At 42.2% G+C, this 13,269-nt stretch overlaps 1 protein-coding gene across 1 annotated transcript in view; it reads right to left on the reverse strand.

Moving 5' to 3' along the window:
• Window positions 1-13,269, reverse strand: part of COL5A3 (collagen type V alpha 3 chain) — a 598,884-nt gene that overhangs the window by 216,319 nt on the left and 369,296 nt on the right. Inside the window, exons 23-24 of the mRNA XM_078650321.1 lie at window positions 8,962-9,015; window positions 6,398-6,442 (exon numbers count right to left, since the gene is read on the reverse strand). Of these exons, the coding sequence (XP_078506447.1) occupies window positions 6,398-6,442; window positions 8,962-9,015 (99 nt within the window). The remainder of the gene's footprint in view (window positions 1-6,397; window positions 6,443-8,961; window positions 9,016-13,269) is intronic.

Below are 13,269 nucleotides of genomic sequence, written 5' to 3' on the forward strand. Positions count from 1 at the left end.
TTTTATTTATTTATATGTTTACTTACCTGTAAAGCTCCGTATTCCATAGATTACTACCCCCACCCTGCCCCTCCCCCTCCCCACGTCACCGCCCTGCAGGTACACTCACTACCGAGATCAGCTGCTCGGCTGTAGAACACCGGAACTGTTCATCCAGCCAAAGTTCAGGGCAGGGTACCAAACCTGTGATGAAGTTCATTCTATTTGGACAGCATATTATTTAGCATAAACCCCATTCTTATAGGTCTAACCGAGCTTTAGACACAGGTTAAGTTGTTTATAATTAGAATCGTTCTCACCTTTTAGGTTAAGCCTACAAGAGAGTGCAAGACCTATTGTTTGCTTGCAGTGGGCATACAACCCATACATTCCTTATAATTGGTTGGCTTTATCACTCTCATTTACTTTCTTCTTAGTTGATGGCTTTCCGTTCCCTTCTTTTGTGTGTCCCTCAGTGGAGCATAGTCTGTTTATGATCCTTTTGATTGGTTAATCTGTATCCTTCTACTGATCATATTTAATGAACATTTATTTTTCATCAACACTCCTGTGTTTTCTAGCTGTCTCCCTAATGTGCTGCTACACCCGCCAAATACCTTTCCCATGCAGTTTTGGTCGACAGCACTTCCAACCAGTCTGTAAAAGCACAGCAGCAAGGAAATGTTTGCCAGGGTATGGCCGAAGAGCAGATTTTAAGGATTTATTTGCTCTATATCCTGTAATCCATACATTGCATGAAACCTTTGAGACATAAAAGCTTTTGAGGTGTTGGAGGAAAGGCCATCTGCTGCATTCAACTAGCTGACATCTGAGGCAGAAGGTGTACTTAGTGTGACACTTTTCCTGGAAGCCCATACATCTCCTCACTGGTCTACTACAAAGTGCAAATGGATGAATCCTGGGGAAGTAAACTAGGCCTTTACGTTTCTTTAAAAAGTAACAATGCATACATTTTACAGAGTGGGCATGGCCTTGCAAAACATTTCTGAATACCTACACATTTCCAACTGTGATCTATTTGTTTGCATCCAAGCAGCCTTGAAACGCTAACAAGAACCATTCAAGCACACTATTACCAAGTTTGAAACCTTTTTGTAATACTGTATTTGTATGTAAGTGACCTAGAGGAAGGACATATTTTCTAAGCTCAAATAAGTACAATGCTCGAGAAATGTCGTAAGTGTGTTTATGAAATGTACTCCTCACTGGTTACCTGGAACAGGGTAGATCAGTATTGTCTGCAAGTTTTGTACACAAAGTACGTAGAAATACCAGATGGTCCTACGGACACAAAAGCCCACTTCTGTTTTTTTTTCCAAACTAATGTGATCTCATATTCCAGTCTGTACTTTTCAGACCCAGTAGTACAGCTCCTAGAGTGCAATATACATGAAAGCCCACGACTGGAGAATTGTATGCACAGTGATATAGACTTACCTGAGAAGTCTATTTCTAGGGTGCTGTGCGTATTTGTCAATTTTGTTTTGCATTATTCACTACTGGTCCCAAATCTGACTATTTATAGCATGTCATTGCTTTGGGATAAGTCTGTGTTATAAAAAGAACCCTTTATTAATGAACAATGCATGTGTATCAACACGTGTAATTGCAGATGCAAGGAAAATAGGATATTGACCCAATTAACTTTTTTATCTGCATTTCCGTCAACATTCGAAGGGTTGTCCATACAAAGACACACCAAGGGCCCTGAAATCCTACTATTTGAATGAAACTCCACTGCTAATCTATGGGGCCAATTGGACATTAACTCCAGTGCTTTCTCCGTAAGCGCCCTTGTATTCTGCTAGAGGAATGACGACCCTAAAGGTGCACCACTCATTTTGGCCCTAAAGGGGCAGCACCACTAAAACCCCGTACAAGAATGATACTGATTAGTAGTACTAATTCATAGAGTTTTGTGGTAATAGCCTGGCTGTACAACAGGGCTGAGTATTAGAATCCCCACAAAGTTCAGCAAACCCCAGGTAATTTAGGGCACCTTCCCCTGCCTCAAGTGTGATGTGCAACTATACCGTTTGGAAGAGGGCAGGGTACCTATGATGGTGGGTGTGCTTGGTAGCATGGAAATATGGTTTCCATCCTCCTTGCAGCTCCTAGTTTCTTCCCCTTATCTATCAAGGGCAACCCACAAGACTTTCTGGTCAGAGAGCTTTGCTAAAAGTGAAGCTCCCTAGCTCCAGGCAGGAAGGGACTCCATATAAGGAATTCTTATCCCCTGTCTGACTTGGTGAGCCTGGAATACAGATCTCACACAGTTCCAGCCAGTCCACTAAACACCAGAGCAGAAGAAAACACACAAAGATACAATTTGAAGGGCTTGACTGGTGTCCTGAATTCAGATTTAGCCAGTCTCTCCTATTGGCTGTAGCATCCAGTACAGATTACCTGAAGTAATTATATAAGCTCCTTATCTAACATTCTTCTTCGAGATGTCCTTACTCAAAGGGAGGAGACCCAGATAATGCAAACAAAACCTGCCAGTAGCCCTTCAGGGACAATGTCACCAGAGAATGAGAACAGCTACCCAGTAATGACACAAGTGCAAGTGAACAGGTGCCAAAAAGACAGCATGCTCTCTTGAATCACCACAAGATATTTAAAGGAAGTGAATGTATCCTGTTGTCTTTCTCATCCTGTTCACCTTTAAGTATATGCCTTTCGTAAACTGCACTGTCGGCATAGGCCTGTGTACTGGAAGGAGTATTCTGGGGCTGCGTCTGGGGCTCCTTTATCCTGCCAGACTTTGAACATGTCCAGCAGCTGCCTGGTCCCGTCTCCAAGGATCTAAAGCTTGTTGACACAATCATGACATCCATATGTGATTTTGACTCCTACAGATCTGGATTACAAATATGTTCCATGGACTAATATAGACTTCAGACCCCTTGATCTTTAAGTAACATGTCTTAGGAATTCGGGAGCAGTTATCACATGTGGCTATCACCTATGTTACCGAGCTGTAGTAATCCATAGATTTATAGAGCCTCCAATCCTAGCAAACGGTCACACAGGCACACATGTAACTAAATGAATAGCTTTCGGGGACCTCAATATCCCCAAAAATGACTGAAACATTTGGACTATATCAAATAAGAAGTGGTGTCTTTTACTGAAAATTACTATTAAATGCTTAATGTATTGACCCTGTCTCAAATTAACTGTTGTAATTAAATGTGCTCACTTCATAAGCAGGAGTCAGTTAGCCAGTAGAATAACAGTTTGTAGGTTTGTTGAAGGGGTTACAGGTTGTTTAGTAAGGTTCCGCACCAGGAGCTCTCTCTCACTGTCCACTCCTGCAGGCACTCACCAACATTCCAGACACCACACACTGGCTGGGCAGCAGGGAACAGAGAATCTATGAAGAGAATGCATTGCACCCAACAGCAGATTATGACACATCTCCTTCCCTTAGAAAATAATTAAAAAATACAACAGGACTAATATAAATACAAACAGAGCTGTAAAAGACTCTGGCTTAGATAAGCCCTAGAAATTATTCAGACAATGGTCGCATACGACCCCATCCATACGAAACCAAAAGCACACCCACATTCAAGTCACACAGAACCCATCCAAACAAACCAATAACATGTGCCATAACAGGGCAACAATATTTTCATCCCCAGTGACACACATGAAATCCACATACCCACTATAGCATTCACTTGCTGTTACAGGCCTTTGTTCTACACCTGAGCTAAATAACAATGATGGATTCAACCCAGATCTGTGACTGGGGGGTAAGTGTCTGAAAAGTTTCAGCGCTCCGTCCATCATCACCTTGTGTTTGATATGTTCTACACCTACCTCTACTGCCAATGAGTCAGCCACAGGACTAAGGACATAAAGTAAACACATCTACTCCACACATCTCCTACACTTACCCTCTACTGCATACTCTAACAGGACCAGGGACAAATACTACACGTCCACCCTCTACAGCAGATACTGGCAGGACAGGGACAAACACTAAACCCACCCTCTACTGCAGACTCGCGCAGGACTGGAGACCAATACTACATGTTCACTCTCTTCTGCACACTTTCACATGACCGGGGACAAACACTACACATCCAGCCTCTTCTCCATACCCTTACAGGACCAAAGACACTCCACATAATCACCCTCTACTGCACATCCTTGCAGGACCAGGAATAATTATACTAGAACATACCTTTTACTGCACACCCTCGCAGGACCAAGGAACATTGTACACATGATCACTCTACTGCATACTCTTGCAGGACCATGGATGCAAAACATGGAGTCAGCCATAGCCACTCCTCCTCACAAAACTCCTGTACACTCTTATGGAAGCAGAGACACAAAACATGGACTCTTGCAAACAACCAATAAGTGGGGAAGCTTTCTCCTGACCATTTTACACAAAATAGGAATATTTTGGCAACTGACATCATCAGTAAAACTTCAGGATAGCATTGTGTAGAAATTCACTAGTAGCAACCCCTAAGTCCTCCTTTCTAGTGAGCAACATTTCACCGAACGCTCAGATACAAAATCACAAAGTACCGGCATGAAACTAGTGTGGTAGACCTTCCACTTCCTCAGTGCCTCCTTTACTGGTCAGTGACACTGCCAAAGCCCAATTTTCTTCAATCAGCAATTGCCACAGCACGCTGCCCCACATCAGCAAAAACGGCTCCAAATGCCCCAGGATGCGCCAATCTCACGCGTGTCATGTCGCATTGCTCTGATTCTCCATAGACTTTAAGATTAGAAACTTGAAGAATTCTTGCACTCTCACAGTTCTCACATGGAAATATTTTCCCATTATATCGTATCAGAGGTGTTCTGCTAAAACCACTTCCAGCAGTCTACAGTTTGTTGAAAAGGACACTAATTAAATTAATCTTGATTGGCTAAGGATAGAATCCTGAGACCTTCAACATTGACCTTCATTTTTACTGTACTCTACTTCTAAGGTACTCGTTAAAGTGAAATCTATACTACTATAATAAAGGAAGAACTTTCAGCCTTTGAGGCGGGTAAACTCGGGAACCACAGCGCCAATCCACACACCCGATACACCGTTCGAATCGTCAGGGTGTGTAGATGGTTATAGGCTATATAAATAAAAATAAAAAAGTTATTAAAAAAATTTGCAGTAAAAAAAAAGTAGTCCCTCCGAAGTAGCGCCGGCCGCGACGTGCGTGCTCACGTCAGGAGCGCGGGGAGGAGCGGCGTCCAGGAGCGCGACGAGGAGTGGCGGACATGGCGCGGGGGAGGAGTGGTGACGTGAGGAGCAGCGGACAGGCCAGCGGCGGTGCAAGCAGCGGGCAGGCGGGGGGCCGGCCGGGCGGGGGCCGGGCTGCTGGACAATGTCGGGGCGGGCGGGGGTCGGGGAAGCCTGTTGCTCCCGGACAACGTCGGGACGGGCTGCTAGTTTATCTATAACCGCAATTATTGTGACTGGGCATTGATAGTTATTGTGGATGTGAAAACACCTGATCTGGCTCAACCTTCACAACACTTCTAATGGGCAAAACCTAAAAGGTGAAGTTAACAAGGAGAGTCATTGGTGTTTTAAAGACTCAGCTTTGTTTTATAGACAAATCCCCACAAACCTGATGACTATGGTAACAAATAAAGGCTCAGATATATTACACAATTGAGCTGTCACTTGTCGAGATACAGGGTGTTGCGTCCTGGACAAAAAGTGGTACAAATAGCACCACTGATCATCTTTCATTTACAAAAACGAATTTTGTGCTTCAAAACATATGCACGCGCAGTGCCGAAGTTGCTTTGTAACATGGAGGGCCAACATACGATGATGCATGCAAAGGGGGTCTAACACCCATGGGTTTTCATGCAAAGTGTGACCTACTACATAGCGTGACATGGCTGTGAGTGGTGTTCTAACTATGAATTAAAGTGAGTGCAAAAATGGGATAAGCCACATATCGCTTAATACGTCTACTCATAGCGTTCAATTAACACACAGTTACACAATTTCCATGGCTTATCTTGCGGCATTGAAATTTGTACTGGAGGATGCACCACCAGTACACATTTCAAGCGAGGCAACGTGTCATTCACTATCCATTAACACAATGATACGCATTGGGCTAAAACTGTTTGTAGCTTGTGTGGCTCTTTATAAATATGGCGCTGCGCAATTCCTTTCCATTCCTGCAGAGTAAAAAGTCACAGTCTCACAAGCAATACCACTAGATGACTGCATAAACTTGAGGCTTTTGAAGAAAGGCTGGTACCAACAGACCCACAGGCAGTGACATTAACAGTTCAACAGTGTGGACAAGTAGAAATAACCTGGAATCTTGCTGAGCACAGTCCCACTCATGAAACAAAGTCCTAGAAAGGCTTAGCGGCTGTCTGCACGTTTGATACCTACCTTTTCTCCTGGCATTCCAATGGGTCCCTGTGGCCCGGGAAGACCCTGCAATTAATGGCAAAGAGACAATCAGAAGAGATCAACTTTAAAGAGTCCTAGACAGTTACAGATACCAGTGTGCCTGCCATCTGACAATGCGCCCAGTTTCTTTCATACACAAACATTGACACATATATCGACCACCAAATGCTTCTGGTTTTTCTATTTCTCTGCCTCAGACAACAACAAAGACCCTAATTCGATTGCAGAACCCCTTATTTCATTTTGTTTGCATTTTCGGCCCTTTTCATCTCTAATTTTGCCCTCATACCTCCTGACTGAATACAGTTTCATGCAACCACTCTTTAAAAAATATATACATATGTTCCATATCTAACTGTCCAGGCTCTTCAATACATGCCTTTCCTCCTGTATCTTTCCCCTATAGCTCTGCAAGTATAGGCTCACTGCATCCACTGTAATTCTCTCATTGAGACACTGCATGTTCCATACGTCTAGTCTTCAGCCAGTGGCACATATTTAAGCCCATACATCTTTCTGTGAAATGTTTATGGTAAAAAAAAGTTCACAATCTTGGCTGTTCTATTCCGGATCCTCTCCTGATCCTACTGGGGATCTCACCTCCAGAACTAGGCCCCCTGTTCCTGGCGTGGTCTTCAAGCATGAAGATACACATGACCACCAGACCTAGGACAACACCCTCTTGTGGGCTCCAGAGCTTGACACAATATACCACATGGGGCATTCAGAACAGCGGCCGGCACAGGTAAGAGCGGCAGGGCAGGGGCGGGGGGGAGGAGACAACAAATGGCAGCGTAGGTAAAATTAAATAAAAAAATCAATAACACTTCTTATCATGCACTCGCCGCATCAGTGATGCGGTGAGCACAAGATAAGTGTTTTTTATTTTTAATTTTACCTGTCCTGTCAACTGTCATCTCCCCTCGCCTCTCCCCCCCGCCCCGCCCCACCCACCGCTCTTACCTGTGCCGGCCGCGCCTGTACACCAGTTCAGTACTTTCATGCTAGTCCATATCAGGTAAATGTCATTGTTTGATTAATTAAAATAAATACAAATTGACACCATACTTACAATTCAACCAATTATTACAAAAATACAATAGAATTAAAAAAGAGAGTAACTTAACTTTTTGTGAACTTGCCATTTGAATAATACAAGTTTGTTTTCAGCCAACTAAACCGAGCTTTTCAGTTATAAATATACAGTATCTCCAATAAAAACAGTTACCAGTCTAGGGCACACTCTCTGGCAATAATTACACCATTGAATAGAGCTCAGTAGTTGCTATGTACATACCTTTTACAAGCCTGCAGTGTAAATGGCCCTGTTCGCTATTTAGCTTGACATTGTATGCTAGTCAAACACCACACTAATTCAGCAAGAGCCGTCATTTGTTTTCCAAGAGAAAGACAAGACACAGTAGATGAAACCATCAGAGTGTTTGCCAAGATAGGTTAACCTAATTAACATATAGGGGAGGCAGGAGCCTACTATGCTTCTCCAATGAAATCGATGAAGTAGACAATGTCTGCTGTTCTATCTTGTTTTTATTATCTTGGATTCTATGATACCCGTATTTTATTTTGTTCAGAGAAATCGGTACTGTTGACTACTGGGGAGGCACATGAGAAACACTTCTTTTCCCATCATTTAATTTTTTTTAACCCTTTTAACCTGGACTTTATTCTCTGCCTTTACATTTTTGTTTACAACGTTCTTGCTTTACTTTTCAATTAGTAATCCAATTTATTTTCCCTGCGATTCTCACAAAATGTACATCTGAAATACCTTTTTTTGGAGGGCAAATAATTCATAAGTTTGAGCAATTAAAAATCGTTTTCACAGGTATTTTAGCCACCAAATGATGGTGTGTCATTCATTATACCTGCAATTTCTTTTTTTTTTAAATCATAATGTTTTATCCTCAAATAATATTTTCACTTTCGGAGTACAGATTGCATTTTTTTGTACTTGCATTTTTATCAATTGATAGCATACCTCGCAAATTCTACATTTTCATATATGCCACTTATGCTTTTTTTAATCCAGTGACTAAGCTAAATTCCTAAAAACTCATATATTTTGTCGATTATTGATAAAATACGGAGGCATTCATATGGGTATCGAGACCCTACAGAGATCACCATCAACGATTTGCAGCAATTCTAGTCTAGGTCAGTCACGGCTCCTGCAGGTAAGCGCGGTAGGGCGGGTGGGGGGATGACAACAGAATAGAATTTATTTATTTATTTAATTTTCCCAAATCCATCGCCTGTCGCCCCCCCCTGCCCCGCCATGCTTATATGTCAGAGCCACTGCTGGTTTGGGTTGCAGAACTACCAGGCACAAATACAAGCTGCATCTGCTATGACAGAATATTTTAAATGTTCTATATCTGATACACAATGAGACAACCGAGTATGATAAAGACCCAGCACTGGGTCCCAACACTGGAAGTTATTCATTTTTGAGTAACTGTAAAGTCATATAGTCAATGCATTAAATAAATAAAAAATATTGCAATTTATCTTAGGATGCTCACCTGGGGGCCGGGGTTTCCTTGCTGACCGGGAGCACCAACTTCACCTTGTACCCCCTAAAACAAAGTAAAACATGTGTTCTCTGACATCATGAAAGTAAACATATATGAAAACAGATATAATGAAGTATTGCAAACATCATTCGCAGTGGCTGTGTTTACTACGTCCCCCTGGACGGGCAAAGAGTCCAGCTGCAGCACCTCGTCTGTCCAACAGGTGGCAGGCTCTGCATGTTACGTCTCACCCATTTTCTAAAGGAAGGGATATGAAAAATACTGTTCTGTTCCTGGTTGTGTTAATTTAGACCATGTATGCCAGCAGACAGATACTTATTAAGGCATAGGTAAAGTGAATAATTGCCCTTGGCCCCCATCATCCAAGGGCCCCCCTGGGAAAGAAAACTTTCTCTTTATCTAGCTCATCTCGGACTATGTTCACAACCCTGTCTCGCGCCTCTCTGCCTACCACTACCTCAGAGTCTCTTTCTTTTTTCCCAGTGGCATCTTCAGGATTTCTGAAATATATATTCCAACTGTTTTTGTGTGAACTCCATTTCTGAAAGTTTATTTGACATCATGAGGAACTCAGAGCCATATTATCAAGAAAGGGCAATACATTATCGACCTTTTTATCGGCAGGAAACTGCCGCTAAAGTGGTGATAATGGGCTTCATAATATGCCCTTGTGAATTCCCATAGAAGCCTAGGTTAACACCAGAACCTGGGCTTCTATGGGAATTCACAAGGGCATATTATCAAGCCCATTATCGCCGCTTTAGCGGCAGTTTCCTGCAGATAAACGCGGCGATAATGTATCGCCCTTTCTTGATAATATGGCCCTCAGCTCGCAGAAGATCAGCAGTAAAATTATAAGCAGCGGGCCCTAAATATGTCTTGCCAGGAGCCCCAAAAATCTTTAAGATTACACTGCATGCAGATGTTATGACTTTGGGTTTTGGGTTAATACTGTGATAATACCTAATAAGAAAAGGAAAACGTACCCTTTCTACTGTTGTTAGAGCCAATAAGCACAGTCCATTGCATTGGCAAGGGAGGGACTTGGTAAAGAAAGAACCAAAATGCCACAAATGTTTTTCCTCTCCAAGGAGTGTTTTTTTTTAATAGTGAGTCATGCATAATGCATATCAGTAACAATGCCATAATGACTGGGTTCACTTAGGCCCTCTTTACGAGTTGTCCGATCCCTCTTGTGATAATGATCTCATTTGCTCAAATCTCATAAGATGGAGATCAGATTTTAACAGCTGTGATTATAAACTTCTATTCGGTAATCACGCCTGCAAAATGGGGCATTGCGTCCATTTTTCAGGTGCTTACTACAACACAATCTGCAAGTCCCTTCATATTTTGGTCATTTTTACTTTAGTAAATTTCAGGTTTGACTGACCCGATTTAACCGGGAAAGTTGCAAAATGTCGGATTTCTGTCGGTGCGGTAACAGCTGTTTACTTTGGAAGTGGTAATGGGTGGGGTTGGGGGGATGGGCGTTCGGATTTCTGCAATTGGCGCGTTTATCAATGATTTAACTTGTCATCTTGAACTGATGATGGCTTCTTTATACACTGCAAATACATCCATTCTTATATAAGGAAAATCGAACAGGTTTCAAATATTTTTATGAACGGTTACAATTATTTTGCTAGTAATTACAGTGTCAATTGTGATATATTAATAATTTAGATTTTTCTACATAAATGTGTTATTCTAATTAAAATGGCAAAGCAGTGGAATGTTTTACATATATACATATATATACATGGATGACCTGACCAAATAAAAGAAGCCGTATACCAACTACCTGATGTCCGTGCCTTCTTCATGGGAGTTTCCTGTTGAAGTCTGGAGTTTGTTTTTATATATATATATATCATATATATATATATATATAAACCGGTCATGCACCGAAGTCAATAAATGCAACCTCTGAAACCCGCCTGTGTCCTTGGTTTCTTTAATCCGGCAGGAAGGAGAAAATGATTTAATTACTAGCGCCCTCCCATGAAGCGCAACCAAGGACCCTTTCATTACAAGCGGCCACGAAGACATGGGGCATTCTGAATTTGTCGAGGTATCGAGTTTATTCGTGGCCCGCCACCCACTCATAAGGCATCAGGAAGCTGCTGTTTTCAACGGCGGGCCGAGACTACTGGGCGAGGCGCTTGAAACACACTAGCGTCTCCAAACCTGATTATTCTGAGGTGTGTGGCCAGAAAGAAGGGGACAGAAGGCATCTAATGCTGAAAATATCGAGGTGGCTTTCCTGTGCAGTGGACCGAAGGTATGCAGCATTATGGGACTGGTAGCCCTCAACACTAGCGCAACCCGACATTTCATTGGAAGTGAGGCTCCTGGACACTGTTAAGAGGAGCCCACGGTAACAAGAGAGCACACCTTTGACTTGGCATCTGAGGAAGGCACAAGCCGAAACCGGTCATGCACCGAAGTCAATAAATGCAACCTCTGAAACCCGCCGTGTCCTTGGTTTCTTCAATCCGGCAGGAAGGATAAAATGATTTAATTATTAGCGCCCTCCCATGAAGCACAACCAAGGACCCTTTCGTTACAAGCGGCCACAAAGACATGGGGCATTCTGAATTTGTCGAGGTATCGAGTTTATTCGTGGCCCACCACCCATTCATCAGGCATAAGGAAGCTGCTGTTTTCAACGGCGGGCCGAGACTGCTGGGCGAGGCGCTTGAAACACACTAGCGTCACCAAACCTGATTATCCTGAGGTGTGTGGCCAGAAAGAAGGGGACAGAAGGCATCTAATGCTGAGAATATCGAGGCGGCTCTCCTGTGCAGTGGCCTGAAGGTATGCAGCATTATGGGACTGGTAGTCCTCAACACTAGCGCAACCCAACGTTTCATTAGAAGTGAGGCTCCTGGACACTGTTAAGAGGAGCCCACGGTAACAAGAGAGCACACCTTTGACTTCGCATCTGAGGAAGGCACAAGCCGAAACCGGTCATGCACCGAAGTCAATAAATGCAACCTCTGAAACCCACCTGTGTCCTTGGTTTCTTCAATCCGGCAGGAAGGAGAAAATGATTATATATATATATATATATATATAAACACCTTATAGACAGCATACCATACGGTGAAATGCTACGAATCAAACGCATATGTAGCACACCAGAAGAACTCTCCAAAGCACAAGAATCAAGCAAGAACAGATTCTTAGAACGAGGGTATTCTATAAATTGCATTGAAAAGGCAATAACAAAAAGCAACGAGGTAGACAGAAGTGCCCTCTTAGAAACAGCCTTAGCAAAAACAAATACACATGTGTCCAACACAAAGAAACCACAAGATGACGACTTCAGAATGATTGTAAGCTATAACAAACAAAACAAAGAAATTGGTCGAATTATTCGAAAAAATTGGCCATTGGTTAAGAATGACCCGGTATTAGGTCCTCACTTACCAAGCAAACCAACAGTCACTCATAGAAGAGCACCGAACATGAGAGACAGATTAGTAGTTAACAATCCAATAGAAGTCGCTAAGAAGAACTGGTTTAACCAGAGACGAGGTTTCTACAAATGTCAAACGTGTAAAGCTTGCTTGAATGGGGTGAACAAAAAGAGTTTTGCACTAGCATTTGGAAAAGGTGAACAACAGATTAAACATATGCTAACGTGCAAAACGGAATATGTGGTCTATATCCTCGAGTGTCCCTGCAATTTAAGATATGTGGGAAGCACGAAATTGCAGGGACATAAAAGAATATTGCAACATATACGTGCAATTAAAAACAAAGACCCGAGTTACCCAGTTGCCCGTCATTTCAATGAAAAACATCAGGGAGATGTCAAATCACTGAAATACTACCTCATTGACACAATACCCCCAAGTAAGAGAGGAGGGGATCGGGATGAAAAACTACGAAGATTGGAAACTAGCTATATATTGAAGCTAGATTCTAAACAACCGTATGGGCTTAATATAACTGAAGATTTGTATACATGCCTATAATAACAGTCAAGAGGAGGGAAGTATAGAAAAAGTGTAAATGGAGCATAGTGAAAGTAACAGAACAACAAACATATACCCACAAACAATTCTCCTGGTAAATATAAATGAGTTTAGTATATCACAAAAGACATAGCCGTAACAGAAAACAATAAAAACTGCATAAAAAGGTTTTTAATAGCAATTGATTTTTAACAAAACATCTCATTGACAAAAAATCATGAATTGCATGTTGCTACACTTCTTTTAGGGTGTTTTCTTTTCTCTTTTTCTGTCATCTGGGTTTACACGATAACACGTTTCTTTTTTCTTT

This window comes from Lissotriton helveticus, chromosome 1_1, assembly GCF_964261635.1.
Source record: "Lissotriton helveticus chromosome 1_1, aLisHel1.1, whole genome shotgun sequence".
Classification (NCBI taxonomy): Eukaryota; Metazoa; Chordata; class Amphibia; order Caudata; family Salamandridae; genus Lissotriton; species Lissotriton helveticus.